The sequence below is a fragment of the Bidens hawaiensis genome, unplaced genomic scaffold (assembly GCF_021521415.1).
Source record: "Bidens hawaiensis isolate Kalapana, Puna unplaced genomic scaffold, B.hawaiensis_p1.1 tig00032847_1, whole genome shotgun sequence".
NCBI lineage: Eukaryota > Viridiplantae > Streptophyta > Magnoliopsida > Asterales > Asteraceae > Bidens > Bidens hawaiensis.
Window position 1 is genome coordinate 196,264 of NW_027495625.1, and position 16,061 is coordinate 212,324.

At 36.0% G+C, this 16,061-nt stretch overlaps 1 protein-coding gene across 1 annotated transcript; it reads right to left on the reverse strand.

Annotated features, from left to right (window-relative positions):
- Nucleotides 1-1,337: 1,337 nt before the first annotated feature.
- LOC143584210 (helicase and polymerase-containing protein TEBICHI-like) lies at nt 1,338-11,536 on the reverse strand. Its single transcript, XM_077066308.1, has 24 exons — nt 11,503-11,536; nt 10,787-11,064; nt 9,968-10,703; nt 9,827-9,891; nt 9,613-9,718; nt 9,326-9,526; nt 9,028-9,228; nt 8,791-8,952; nt 7,938-8,174; nt 7,633-7,845; nt 6,694-7,044; nt 6,467-6,619; nt 6,194-6,391; nt 5,886-6,104; nt 5,690-5,807; nt 4,611-5,608; nt 3,665-4,119; nt 3,397-3,586; nt 2,691-2,801; nt 2,255-2,607; nt 2,064-2,172; nt 1,833-1,973; nt 1,647-1,743; nt 1,338-1,452 (listed from the first exon to the last, which is right to left on the reverse strand). The coding sequence occupies exons 1-24, from the start codon at nt 11,530-11,532 to the stop codon at nt 1,385-1,387; spliced, it is 5,790 nt and encodes a 1,929-aa protein (XP_076922423.1). The 5' UTR covers nt 11,533-11,536; the 3' UTR covers nt 1,338-1,384.
- Between the last annotated feature and the right edge of the window lie 4,525 nt (nt 11,537-16,061).

Genomic DNA, 16,061 nt, shown 5'->3' on the forward strand with positions numbered 1-16,061 from the left:
TTAAATATTTAGGTATTAACGCTTTAGCCCTTAAATTTTTAGTTATTGACTAAATAGATGTGTTTGAATTTTTTTTTTCAAGAATTATTGCATTTAAGAGGTTTGTTTGTAAGTATAATTATGTAATGTGCATAACTTTTTTTTGAACGATAGTCGAGGTCGAGTTGCTAAATCAACTTGGAAATTTTTTATTTTGATATATATTGCTCTATAGAATAATACATTAGAAATTTAATGTGATTAAATTTCGAAAGTATTTTATGTCACAAACAAGGAGCGTATGTTTATCAATTCAAAATTCAAATAGATAACTGCTAAGCTGTAATAAACAACCCCTAACCCTAAATTCCTTCCTTGAACATAAGATACTGGGACCGGTTCAAAAATACTCTCACAATCATTATACTCGATTTCTTGCTTTAAATTCTGAGTTTATTCAATCAGTTCATTTGTAACGGCAAATAGTTTTGATCTGAAAGTATGATCACGACTCTTAGACATCCAAAATACCCGTTTTTTATATAGAATTTCCTAACATATATCATTATGGACAACATAAGAATTTATGTTACTGTAATATATTTGATACCAAAATGAAAATAAACATCAAACTCTCCATACTCTTAACGCTTTTTTTATTGGTTTTTATTAATCTCAAATATCATCTGTTGCTCGCTGTCCGTCACAACTAACGAATTGACTGATAACGATCCACATTTTATCATATTTATTCCTAACGGTCCGCGACTAACATAATTCTAACGCCATTAGTTGTAAGTGGCCAGAAAAACGTTTTTGACCACAAAACTCACAATTTTTTCCCCGGAAAACCCAACATTTTCGTCCCAAACATCATTGTAACATTAAATCAGATCTTTAGGAACATTTTTCTAGGAAAACCCCCAATTGTTGAAGTCGCCGAAACCATATAACCATTGTCGGAATCGGTTAATGGTGCCGTGGTTGGTTGGTGGTGACGATGTTCAGGTGGTGTTCAAGTTGCGCTTTCAGGCTAAAAATGCTACTTTTCGGATCAAAAGTGTATTTCCAACGACATGTAAGTAACGTCATTACGATTTTGTTAATCACGGGCCGTTGGAAACAGATAAATTAAAAGATGAGACCATTAGCAGCCAATTCGTTAGTTAGGACCGACAACAGCCAAAAGATAATAGTTGAGATTAATAAAAACCAATATATTTTTTTTCCATTATCGAATTTTAATTTCTGTTATACAACAAAATTCCTATAGTTTGTGACAGTAGTTACAAATAAATATTCTTGAAATGAAAACTTTCCAAACAAAAATAAAAATGGTGCAGCAACTTCCGCTGAATAGGAACTCAACATGTTTGCAATTTACTTGAACGTTGGTTCGTTGTAGTTAACCAGACAGCAACGGTTCTAAAGATCCCCATGTTCTTCCACATTTCAGCTTGACAATAAGTGGAACTGCAAAAAGTAAAAGTCAATTAGATTGGTCTAAAGTCAACACAGTCAAAGTTTCCAACATGTCATCTATCATTTGACAATGACCTGGTTTAAAGTTTTTCATGAGAAAAACAAAAAAAAAAAAAAAAGTTGGCCACCTTATTATGCAATTACTAAATAAGAAAAACAGTAACTTAGAGTATCATGGAACGCACCGAGAAGAGAGGCGGCACTTTCCATGCTCAACTTTAGTAGCATTCCAGCCTCATTTACAACAGAAGGATCAGCTTCAAGTATTAACTCATCATGTACCTGATAATTCACATATTCAATATTAGTTAGCTTTACCATACATCATTTTATTTATCTTTACTTACACTAAAACAATCTTAAAATCAAACCTGTAGAAGAATTCGACAACGACCCTTAAGCATGTGAAATCTTCCTGCAAGTTCAACACTAGACTTTGACTTTTCAACGCCTTCACTTACGACCGAGTGTATAGTTATCATTGCAACTTTGATAATATCAGCTGCAGATCCCTGTAAAAACAGTAAAACACCTACACTTTAATCTTGGAAAACATTCATGTTTTTCAAAAAAAAAAAAAAAACAAAGGTTTAATAGCGTACCTGACAAATCGAATTCACAGCTTGTCTTTGAGCTTTTGACTTTTCTTCACTATTTCCAAATTTTATTTTTGCCAAAAATCTCTTCCTTCCCATTAATGTTTCCACATAACTACACATCACCAATAACAGATCAAATATGTATATACATACACATATACAGATACAGAAATATGTTTAAACTATTATTTTACCCTTTTTGGCGGCATACTGCAACGGCTTCTTTAAGCCAAGAAGAAACGCCGGGAAATGATCTTTTAAAGCTCTGAATTTTGTCACTAGCATCATTGGGACTGCAATCAAGTTGTTCTGCAAGGGAATTTGCACCCATGCCATATAATATTCCATAAACCAACCTTTTGGTTTGGTCTCGTTCTGCTGGGTCCACTGATGACTCAGCTTTCCCGGTCCATTTGGCGGTAATCATGTTAAACACATCACCAGAAGGTTTTGTGAGGAGCTCGATTAGTGACGCGTCTTTGGAGAAATGGGCCATTAATCTCAGTTCTATCTGGGAATAATCTGCAGTTACTAGTAACCAGTTTTCCTGTGTGAAAGAAAATATTATTTGTATAATTATACTATAACCAACTACGGGGAAACTAGACTATTACTATTATTAATCCTGACCTGAGTTGGGATGAAGAAATCGCGAGGATTTACTTTGTAGTGTTCAGTGTTTGAATCGCTAGCCTCTTTTCCATCATGGTTTATCTTGAATTCAACCATGTGCTCCACACACTAAAAAGAATATTCCAAGAAACAAAAAACCAATTTCAGTAATTGAAGAACAAACGGATAATCACAAACCACTTATTCAAAATATCATATTATTATTGAGGGAGTATTTTTTATAATCATATTTGTCCACACTAATTGCAAACAAAAGGTGACACAAATCAACCCTAGGGGTGTAAACGAGCTGAGCCCAATCCCGGCTCATGTTCAGATTCGAGCTTGGTTCGCTTATTATTTATTAAGATTTATACCCATTTATAATCATTATATATATATATATAACTGTAACTTTCATATATAGCATAATATATGTATATTTAATTAATTAACTATTTAATTTCATCACAAATTTATATATACTAAATATTATTATGTAAATATATATTTGATATATTAAACAAAAGTTGTATAAACAAGAGGCTCATTTACACCCGCGGGCCTATTCGAGCTTACTTAGACTCGGTCCCAAGCTCAAGCTCGGTTCGACTCGAGCTTTTAGCAAGCCGATCTCGAATAGCTCACGAGCAGCTTGACTCGTTTACACCCCTAGTCAACCCAACACGACCAAACCCGACCCTTTTCAAGTTTCAACACGTACCTGAAGATTAGGGTCCTCCATGGATAACCGACCAGTTGCAGTTGAAGTTTGGAGCCAATGTCCATGAAGCGTGTATCTTTGAGTTTTTATGGATAACTTTGTAAGAGAACACATTGAACCCAATGTAGAGTTTAAAAGTTTAGCCAACGTGCGGTGTTCTTTAATAATAGGAATTATAGGATGCTCGAGCCTAAAGCAAACAAAACCATTTTCACGACATTTAAAAAATTGAAACTTACATGTCATTATGCTAGAAAAAACAATCTACCTTAACATTTCCAAACAATGTTTGTCGGTACTAGGATGTTGTTTCCCTTTATAACCATCAGGAATTGGTAACTTTAACCTTGTATAAAGTACATCTGCAATATCTGCCGATGTGTACAAAGAAAATCGTGTCCCCGCTAACATGTACGCTTCATTTTCAAGAAATCTTAGTTTTTTAGCCACAACATGGCGTGACTGAATGCAACCATCCATGTCAACGCCTATTCCAGAAAGTTCCATGTCAGCAAGGATATTCACCAGTGGCATCTCAGTAGTTACTAGCGGTTCTAGAAGATTCTCAGATGCTAGAAGCTTCCACAGAACCGATGACAAAGCCCGTGTTTGAGATGCACGTCTACAACAACCGTTATGTGCAGCCCTCCGCATCTGATTCTTCCACCGGCCCTTCTGGTTAGCAGCTGCTGCCACCTCACCAGGTAACCGTTTCTTGATTTCCTGAATATCAGCATTTAAGATTCATAATTAAAATTTAAAAAAAACGCCCTGCTTGCGGTGCGCGCATATAATGTATATATGTGTGAACCCTTGGGTGGGCAAAAGTAAAATTGCACTAATTTTGACGTTATTTTACTAATCTCGTGAAAATAACGTTAAAAGTGGCGGAAGGTAATCAGGCATCATGTGGTGGCGTTGATAGCCGAAAGACAAGGGCACATGCACCGATCAGCCGGTGTCCCGATGATTGAGTGCTATGTGCCTTATGTCCAAGGCTTGATGCAAAACTACTATCGAGCCGGGGGTCTCACCGGAAGCAACCTCTCTATCCCTATGGGATAGAGGTAAGGCTGTCTACATCTTACCCTCCTCAGACCCTACCATAGCATTGCTATTGGTGGGATATACTGAGTACGATGATGATGATGATGAATTAAAATTTAAAAAAACACATGTCAATAGATAACCCTTTTGATATTAAAATAACCAACCTTTTCCAAATTAGGGTTAGAGCTTCTTTCATCATCAGGCCAAAGAATCCAAACAGCAACACACAAGTCAACAGTATCTTGAATATGAATTGGAGAAAACATATAATAACTGTTGTCAATGAGGTCAACACCAGCAGCTTTGACCGGATGAGTCAAACTACCAAATCTCTGAATAGAAACAGCAGGATTTTTCAAAACCTGATTTTGAATCTTTAAATTCCACCCAAATTTTCTAACTTGACTCTTTCCCAATATCATACTAATTCTAGCCCATCTTTGTTTTGCCAGTTCAAGATTGTTATTACCACTCGGATTTTTGATTATTTTGGTGTCAGACCAGAACAAGTCTTTTGGGATACTAATATAATAAACAGGAGAATCTTCCCAGCAGGTTGCAATACCGTGTAGTTCAAACGGGCCAATCGTGTTGAATTCAGACCGTTTGTTAAAATGAATATCAAAAAAGAATTCTTGTGTCGTGTCCCACATGTCCAAGAACGAATCAAATCCACCTGGCACGTGGACTGCACTTGCGGGACCCTTTTCAGATGTTCTTTCTTTGTTGCCAACATGTATATTCTCCTTCGCCGGAAGATTTAGATTTTCATTTAAACCGTTTTGCCTCACAACGGTGATGTCAGCATTGGAGTTGCTTAAGGTGGTATCATCTGAGTTTTCTTCTGCTGATGTCACTAAGTTAACACCAGATGGTTTTTCTTCTGTTGGTCCTTTATTATTTGAGTTTATATCTTTTTGGTCCACACAACCGCTACTGGTTGTGCCTTCCCGTGAAGATGTCACTGGCTCGTTTTTAGTGACGTTCACGGAAGCTGAGGGTAATTTTGGAAGAGAAAATTGAGAAACATCAACTCCAAGAGCCTTGAAAGCTGAGAAAGCAGCAGCCCTTGCTTCTTCAGCTTTATCTAAAACAATTTTACGGGCCCCATTCATTATCTTTTTAGCCACTCCCAATTGAATACGTTTTTGTACCGTGTTTTCTAATGCAAAAATAAAAGCAAAATGTTAGATAAAGCACTGCAATGCAATAATTATCAGGGTCAAACAATCAACGTGTTTACCTTGTGCGTCCCACGATGAAGATTCAAAAATCGCTTTAGCAATTTCAAGTACAGATGCTTCAGCAATTGCTTGGGGAGTACGAAATCCCGCTTTATAAAGTGCTCTAGCTCGAGCACCCTAAAAGATAAGCATCTATTGTAAATAAAATATGAATAAATCAGACATAAAAAGCTAGAAAGTTTATAAAAATCAAACCTTGATATACGGTATGGTGGTCAACTCAGCAATCTCAGCTCGTACACCAAACGAAACACGGTTTTGAAATTTGGAAAACAAGCTTTCAAGATCATTCCAACCTAATCTTTCACAAAACACAGCAACCATAGATGCAAATCTGCCTGCATTTTCTTGCAAAGATTGAACCATCCCACGAGCCACCTTAAAGCCTTCACAAACCTCTGCAACGGGTACTTCCTTTATCCAAAAATACCATCGCCAAAAAGAGAATATTACAAATATGCCATTGGTTATTAGTTATGAAATGAAACAACCAAGTGACCAACCTGTACAAGTCTTGACAAGATGAGTGCAACATAAAATCTTTTACAGACACGAAGCATTTGATCATTTGTAAGCACGCCATTGGTTGACACCCCAAGCCCTTTTGCATCGTGCCGTGATCTTTCTGATGTGTGGATTGGAGCTCCATGGGCCATACGCATCAGAAACGGTTCTTGCACTCCAACACGGTTTCCAACTGACTGCAATTCATGATATGATAAACTGAAATTAACCCATGATTTTGAAAAATAATTAAAAATAAAATAAAATTTTACCTGCTCAAGAGGTGGCAATTGCATAAATCTTTCATAGTACAATTCCCAATCAGGTTGAACATCAACATTAGTCGGTGTTACCAAGTATACTAAGTGCAAATCAGATGCAAGCACAAATCCTTCTCTTGCCCTCGAAAGATCATCTAGAACAATCTGAAACCAAAAAAACATAAGTTAGATGAAAAGGTGATACTAAATATGAGAATAAAAATGTTAAAAACGCTTACAAGTGACTCTTCAGGACAGAGAGAGCTGCCAAAAGAAGCACGCCCGAGAGGTGTGGTACTATACAACTTAGTTTCTTCACTCCATTCTAGAAACTTCCTATGACACAGCCATTTTAATGAATCTTTGGCTGATTTTACAACATCTTCAAATGGTTGTGTTGAGTTTAAAAGAGTGCATCTAACGTAGCGATGGATATCATTAGCGGTTTGAACAATTCCACCAGCAACAACTTCTAATATTGCATGTGTCATTCCATTCTTGTCTTCTGATAAGCAAGAATGCAAAGGTGGACAGCTGTCACCAATCAGTGCCACTATTCTTTTCAGTTCTTCAGGTTTGCATATTAGCACCTATGTTTGCAATAAAGATAATAAGATGCATTTAAACGTTAAACCATTTAAAAGAAAATGGGTTGAAAGTCACATGAAATGTATATTTAATTGCATATAAATCATTTAATTCAAAAGTTAGACTAATTATTGAAATAATATTACTTTTGTAGTCATATTTGACACACTGATTGTTGCATAAAAATTTAAACAATTTGTACAAGTGTCTTGGGTCAACCTGACCTGACCCATTTTAATCCATACATAAATTTACCCATTTTTAGACCTGTGAACAAACCGAACAGGGCAGGTTCATGTTCGTTCGTTTAACTTTAACCAAACAAACAATCGAACATGAACAATTAAACTAACAAAATTTTCTTGTTCATGTTCGTTCGTTAAGAAAATATATATGCGTTCATGTTCGTTTATTAGATAAAACAAACTTCCTGCCAAACGGTTCACAATCAGTTCATTGAACGGTTGTTTCGGTTACCCATTTTTCTGAATCACTCATTTTTGGTTTATACAAAAATTTTATCTGTTTTGAATCACCCACTTTTTCACCTCTAATCTATATATAAAAGTTCAAAAAAAACATAGACATACACTCTCTCCTTTTGTATCAATTCCCGTGCGACCTGCACGACCAGACATTTGTCGATATCTTGTCCCATCTATAAAATCCCGACCAATCCTAGGCTGTCTGAAGATAACTCGTCTTGCGGGTAGGTTTACTCCAGCCGCTAACGTGGATGTGGCAGTTAAAACACGTACTAGACCTTTACGGTAGCAATTTTCAACTATTTCTCGTTCTTCAACCTAAATAACAAACAAAAAGATCTCAAAAGATTCAAACTTGATAAAAAAAAATTAGAATTAACAATCACTAAACGAAAAGGTAGTGCACATACTGTGAGACCAGCATGGTGATAGGCAACACCAGCAGGAAGTGTTTCAGCAAGTACAGGATCTAACCCTGCTGGAGACTTTTTTAATCCATCAATAGCCGAAGCAATATCAGGATATTCATTTTCACCATTAATATTCACAGTAAAACTCTTGAGGTACTTTGCAACATGTTTAGCAGTTGATTCACATCCTTTACGACTCGAGCAAAAAATCAACACTGAATGACCCTCTTGGACAACCTAACAATATCACACAATATGTTACCTCATTCAGATTCATAAACGGGAAAATTGCACATATGGTCCCTGTGGCTTGACCATATTGCAAGTTTGGTTCTTTTAAAATGTGCAAACTTAGTCTAAACATTTGTGAGAGGGTTGCACGTTTAGTCTCCACTGCTAATCCCATTTAACTATTAATGAAAAAATTATGTCAGGCGTAATTTATGTGAGGACAATTGTGTCTTTTCAAATTTGAAACCCTAATAAAATACTACTTCAAATATTAGAACTCCTAACATCGACTTCATCACCTTCAATTATGTATTGAACCTTCGATTTTGCCCTGATCAAAGGTGATGAAGTCGACGTTAGGAGTTCCGGACTTTGAAAGAGTATTGTATCACTTCCAAAAGACACAATTACCCTAACATGAATAGCACATGACATCACTTCCTGTTAAACTAACTAGGATAACGGTGGAGACTAAGCATGCAACCCTCTCACAAATGTTTGGACCACGTTTGCAATTATAAAAATCTAGGGGCCAAACCTGCAATATAGTCAAACCACAAAGACTATTTGTGCAATTTCCTCTTCATAAAATACAAAGATTTCAAATTTTAAAATTATGTACCTCATTGCATAACTCAATAATATTATCAGGATCTTTACCACCAAGATCGGCTCTTTTTGGGATCGTCCTTACAAGTTCCATCTTTTTGTTATAAATTGAGTTACCAACTTTAATATACTCTTCAAGTGGAACGGGTCGAAAATCTGTCTGATATAGTGCTGCCTGAAAAATATTAAATTTGTATCAATAATCAGCTAAACAAGTAAACTCAAACTAATAATGTGTTTTTAAACTTACTTGAAGCCAATCAGCAACTGCACCAACATTGGGCAGTGTGGCACTCATCCCGACAATTTGGAGACCTTGAGTGGGGTCCGTTTTCCCACTGCTTGTTCCAGAACTTTCGCCACTAGAAAATTCTACTCTACCTTCACCAGCCCCATACCGAAGCTTTGTTAACATAAGCTCCAAAAGATAGCCCCTGTGCTGATCTCCCACCTGGAAAACAAAAACAAAAAAAATTATAACTTTTGACATACCAGCTATTAATAAGATGTACATGCTGCATTAATCAAAGATCAGAAACTCAAATTACCATGTGAAGTTCATCAATTACTATGATCCCAACTTCTGATAACCGCCCTTCTTCCAGCAATCTATTTAGTAAAGAATTTGCCTTCTCGATCGTGCAAACAGCTACAGATGTATCTTTAGGAAGAGTCCCACCACCTTGACTTCCATAATAACTTCTAACATGTTTATCAAGTGGTTCAAGTAAGGCTTGAAGATGTTCTGCCTGCATCAGTTACATATGAATAATGAATCTTAATAAAATTAAAATCCTTAATAGTCAAGATAATAAGTTAAAAGCAAAAGTCACACCTTCTCTGCGCAAATTGATACATAAGGAAGAACAAGAAGTGCCACTTTTCTTGTTGATAATACCCGCCGTAACATTAGTATTTCTGCAACAAAACTTTTACCAGCACTATGGCAGAAAAACAAAATAGTTCTTTAAAAAGGATAAGTAGAAAAATATATAATAAAGAAAAGAAATTTAAAAACTTTAAAATATTTATCATCATAATGAAAGTACCTTGTAGATGCACAATACACAAGGTTCCTTTTTTGTAACACACCTTCAACCTGAAGGCAATCCACCTGGAAAATAATTACTGAAATTAAAGTTTTGAACTTTAGAATTGTTAAAAGAACATCATAGACTTGGAAAGCATACCTGCCAAGGATAAAGTTTTGATATTCCGCGTTTTTTATAAGTTTTGCATATTTCAGAAGGGAGCCAATTACTGATATCTAAACGATCATTGGGATTTACTGAACTCGATGGAGTATTTTCTACACTGTTTAAACCGTTCACGTTAAAACTTTTGATGTCCGTAATTGGTGATGTTGACTGTCTGTTATCATTAGGTGGACTATATTCATTACTTGTTTTGGTAACCACACAACTTGAATTCGTGTCTTGCAGTTTACATGAAGTTTGAACTTGGTTGCAAGGGGTGCTCATACGTTTATCCTCACATGAAAAATCAAAATGTTTTACTGGTAATGGCGACACTGCTTTATTTACAGAATTACCAATCTGCCCTACAGATGCCAAGTAAGCATCCTGGTTGGCACCATCATTTGCTTTGGACAAACCATCGGCCATATGAATCGCCTCTCTCCAGAACGTATCTCCTGGTGAAAACATAGAGCTTCCATGCATTGACTGAGGTGTTTCTTCACCTGCAACTTTGACAGCTGGCAGACTTGGTGTGTTGCATAATGCCACGCCAGAAACTTCCATGGATGTTGTATTGCATTTCCTCAAGCTCATTTGATGATTCGCCTCAAGCGTCTGGTTTCCATCACTACTTATATGCCTCTTCTTAACTGTGTTATCTTCCAAATCTTTCACAGATGGACTACCGGGCCTTTTATGTGTGTTAACTTGTGCAGTTGGAAGATCACTGCATCATAGATATAAAATTATTATGAAAGTTTAATCTTGAAAGAAAAACAAACTGCATAAAAGAATTACAAATGTAGACACCTGCAATAATAAGACAAAAAGTTAGTTGCAAACTGTTGTAGCTCCACAAAATCGGATGATTGGATTGCTGATGTCAGATTCCTTCTCACGTGATCTTGATTATCAGCAGTGGGTAGAGTGGTAAGAGAAGGGTCTTCATTTTGTGAAGAAACCAGATAGCTGGATAAAGAACCCTTAGCACCAGGAGACCCTTGAACCGAAAGCTTTGCATTTGGTTCAACTTTCCCTGATTTTGATAGAGGTGATACAAACTTTTTCTTTTTCTTTGAAGAAAAAAACTGCACATACAAAATGGGAATTTTCAGAAATACAAAAAAGGTTTCTTGGGTCATATAAACAAAACAATGATGCATCAATATTAAGAATGCGTTCAACCTTTGCAGATAACTTAAGAATAAGATACTTATCTTAAGATCAGATCACGCGAACAACCAAATACAATAACAAAAAGAACAAGACCGGGGTTTATTTAATTGAGTGATACAAGATTACAAGTACAAAATTAGGGTTTGGTAAATTAATCAGCGAGTGAACCAAACCCAACAAGTTTGAAAGAGGTTCTAGTTTGAACAGGTAGTAATTTCCCAACAACCGAAGAAGTATGAGTGTTTAAATATTTAGAAGAAAGTATAGAATAACCCATATGAAGAAGAATGTTGCAGCAAATTTATGAATCCTGAAGAAACCCTAAAGAAACTGAGGGGATTACGACATACCTGGTCAACACGGGAGCGATCAGAAGCCATTTGTACGTACCAGATTTTGAGATTTGAATTTGATTAAACCCTATTCACTTCATATTCATATGTATATGTATACTACTACCATTGTAGTGTTCCTTCAAAGGATTTGATTTGAACTCAATTCAAGACCCGCCAACACTCTTAGACGGTTTATTTTGAAAAGAGTTAGGGGGTGTTTGGCCTAGCTTTTTTTTAACAAGCCTTATAGTTTATTTTTTTTATTATTATTTTTTTTAAGTTGGTGTTTGGTTTAGCTTTTTAAACTTATGTTTATTAGCTTATATAACCTAATTTGAAGAATTTTATTTGAAGCTATGCAGTCGATATTGCCGATATATCAGTTAGCGGTCCCTTGGTGATATATAAATCAGAATATCAGTTCAGAATATCGATATCGATAATATCAACGATATTGACCAATATTTGACCGATATTAGACTAATATTTGACCGATATAACATCGATATTCCCGATATCAGTATTTTAAGTCTTAATTATCAACGTTTAGTGTTCAGTGCTAGTGCTTTAAGTCTTAATCAATTCTTACTTGCTACGATTGTTAGTGTTTTGCAATTTAGAAAAAGTTAATTTGTTAATGGTGGGAGACTATGCTGGATTATTAGTGTAAAATTGCTATATATATGATTTTTTTCATGATATTAAAAATACCGATATCCCATTGCGATAACCGATATCTCAAATATCGGTCATTGACCGATAAAAGATATTTTTCCGCATTAACTGCTTAGATTTGAAGATGGTTTTTTAGCTTATTTTAAGAAGTTTATATGTGTAAGGGTGTAAGTTACACATTTGCCCTCGAATGGTGGTGAATTAATAATTATTGAAGCAACTAATTACTATAACAAATTAAAGAATGATAGATTTATCAATTAACTTATTAAGAGCTTATCAACTTGTAGAATATAAGCTAATCCAAACACTTAAAAAGAGCTTATCAAATAATAGAAAAATAAGCTATTAGCTACTTTAAAATATAAGCATACGCCAAAAAATAAAAAGTTAGGCCAAACACCCCGTTAATTTCCGGTTAATTTGCACCTATGTGGTCATCACTGTTTTACACGTTGCAACCCTAGTGGTTGATTTTGGGCACCCGCCACAAGGTACGACACTTTGAGACCCTTCGTTAAGTCAGCCGTTTGTTGACTGTTATAAAGGTGGTGTAATTACTATACTACAATTGCAAACATTTATACCAATATAAAGACCCATGCTTCTTCTTCCATTATCTCCCACCCATTCGAGGCTTAATTTCTTCTCCAAATTGAAGTCCCATTGAACAAAGTTGGCTCTCATGTCTCAGTCTTCGTTTTCTTTGTTGAAATCAAATAATAGGTTCTATGTGGCAGATGTGATATGCTCGTGTGGTGCAACTACTTACTACCGAACTTCGAAGACCGAACCAAACCTTGATCGACAGTTCTTATGTTATGTAAGTGTTAGAAACCCAAGATTTTACTCGAATAATTTTTTGGGATCAAGAATTGATCAAGGAAGATTGGAATCTTCTCAACCTCTCCAAGAAATGGTTAAGTATGGAATTCGAGCAAACTTGACACTTCGAGCAAGCCTAGAACTTATTCAAGCAATGTATCTTACTTTCTAGCAAAGTTATCTTCTGGAATTCTTCTTAGTGTTGGTTCGAGCAAACTACACTTCATCAAGCAATGTTGTTCTTCAGTCGAGCAAGATTTGTTTCAGAGCAAACCCTTGATTTAACCAAGCTTAAACCAAGTAATTTGGTGGGTCGAGCAAGGTTTAAATAAACAGTGATCTCAAGCACACTTGAAGGAAGTTATGATGGAATTATTCTAAGGACTTCTACGAGCAAGGTTCAACCTAGAGCAAGCTACAGTGTCACTAGCGCACTTAGTTTGTTTGAATAAGTATAAGACAAAAGGTTGAAGAGATCAAGAAGAACAAGTTTGCTCATAGGATATTATCGAGCAAAGTTTGATATTATCATGAAGATTGAAGTCTGCTTGAAGAATATTTTCTAAGGAAAGCTTGCTCGAAAAACTATTCCAAGCACACTTATGGTTACAAGGTTTGGTCGACTTAAGATAAAAGCTTACTCGAAGAACTTTTACACTTGTAATATTTTGAATACGTTTGAATATGTTATGTACCAATCATTAGGGTTTCTAAAAGGTGTCAGGTGTGCCTATTTAAGGACAGTTTAGGTCACATTTATGAAGGACACAAGGTGAGTGAATATTGAGTGATTTGATGGCTGATAAACTTTTTTAGCAAACGAAATAATTCGTACGGAAAGTAGCCTCCACCTAACATTCCACCTAGAAACCCTAAATATTTTCCTTGTATTCTGAGTTATATTAACGGAAATCTTTTGAGTGACTTGTGTGTTTTGTTATATTTGTGTTATTTGAGCAACACCTTGAATATCATTGATTCTGTCTTTGATGTTCATTGGGTTTTCACACTAGCATCTTTCGTAACCGTTTTGTCAACATTCAGTTGTTGGTTACAAGGTTGATAAGTGATTAATCGATCCTGACATAATTAGGTTAATTTGGTTAATTGTGTTATGTTTTCAGTTTCTTGTGCTCGATTTCTACAATTATGTCAATTTTACATTTGGGTAATTTCTAATTTTCTATATTTCATAATTATGTTCGGTTAGGTTAGGTAAATTGTTTGTAAGTGTAGATGTGGATGCAGGTTGTTTGTTTTTCGTATTCAACTTTTTAGTAGTAGTGTAGTTTGTATAATGTCACTTATTTGAATCTAATGTTAATGAGGTTGAAAAGGAAGTTAAGTCTGAGACTCCCTGGCTTATGACCATTGTGAGACTCCTTCCTTTTCCTTCATGCGCATATTGATTGTCTCCCATAATTTCAGTATGTTGGGATGAGAAATGGATTAAGGAAGATTGGAATCTTCTCAACCTACCTGATAATGGCTAAGTATGGACATCGGGCACACTTGGACATCCGAGCAAGCTTTTACTTAAGCCTAGCAAGGTATTTTGCCTTCCGGGAAAAGTTATCTTCTTAAAGTCTTCTTTAGTGTCAATCCGAGCAGGGTTCACTATGTCTAGCAAGGTTGTTCTTCAAAGCCAAGCAAGGTTTGCTTCCGAGTAAGCTCTTGGCTAACCAAGCTTTTGAAGCCAAGTATTTGTGAGATCTAGCAAGGTTATTCATTAATAAACAGTGGTCCGGGTATGCTTGAAGAAAGTTTATCAAGAAATATTATAATGACTTTCTCTAGCAAGGTTCAACTCCGAGCAAGCTACAGTGCTACCAGCACAAGTCAAACAGTGTTACAAGCACACTTTAGTTTGCTTAATAAGTTATCCATTAACAAAGAGTTGAAGGGATTCATGAAGAACAGTTTGCTCGTAGGACCATATCGAGCAAAGTTTGCTATGGTCAAGAAGATTGAAGTCTGCTAGGTGAATATTTTCTAAGGAACATATTCTAAGTAAAGTCTACCTGGAGAACTGTTCCCCAGCACACTTTGATACCAGGTCTGCTCGAAGAAGACAAAAGCTCCAAAGCTTACCCGAAGACATGTTTTACACTTAGTATATTTTGTAATATGTTTTATGATTATGTATCAATCATTAGGGTTTCTAGAAGGAATGACAGCTGTCATGAGGTAGGCCTATAAATAGAATGATCTAGTGCATGCCTCCTAACAACACGAATGACACTCTGAACATCCTGAAATATTCCTTACTGTGAGTGTGACGGCTGATCTTGTACGGACAAACATTCCTTTCATAAACCCTAATCGATTTGCATTTGTATGAACCTTTCTATAAATGGAAATCTTTTGAGTTAATGGTTGTGTGTGTTACATTAGCATTTATTGTGCAACAGATAGTGTGTTAGTGATTCCGCCGTTAACATACTATTGTTCTTTCCTTATATAGTAGCAGGTCGTTAACCTTCTTGTCAACACTTTATAGCGTAGGTTGCGACATAATCGTGAGTGATATATCCTAGTGAGTAAAGGGACCGACAAGTGGTATCAGAGCTCCTTTGCTGCTATTAAGGTTAAGAACTGTTGCAGATTTGAAAAAGAAGAATGAAGTAAGCAGGACACTGTTTCAAGGCCAGATATCATGTTTGCTGTGTGTGTTTGTGCAAGATTCCAATCAAGTCCTAAGGATTCTCATATGAATGCGGTAAAAAGGATCTTTAGATATTTGAAGGGAATGCCTGATCTGGGAATTTGGTATCCAAAGAACCAGTCCTTTGATCTAATTGCATATACCGACAATGACTATGATGGGTGCAACATGAGCAGAAAGTCCACTTCTGGAGGTTGTCAATTTTTGGGTGAGAGATTGGTGTCCTAGCAGTGCAAGAAACAAACTACAGTGTCCATCTCAACTGCAGAAGCTGAGTATATTGCTGCATCTGCCTGCTGTGCACAAGTCCTCTGGATTCAGAATCAAATGCTGGATTATGGTCTGAATTTCTTGAACACGCCTATATTCATTGATAACACTGCTGCATCATTTATTGTTAAGAATCCTG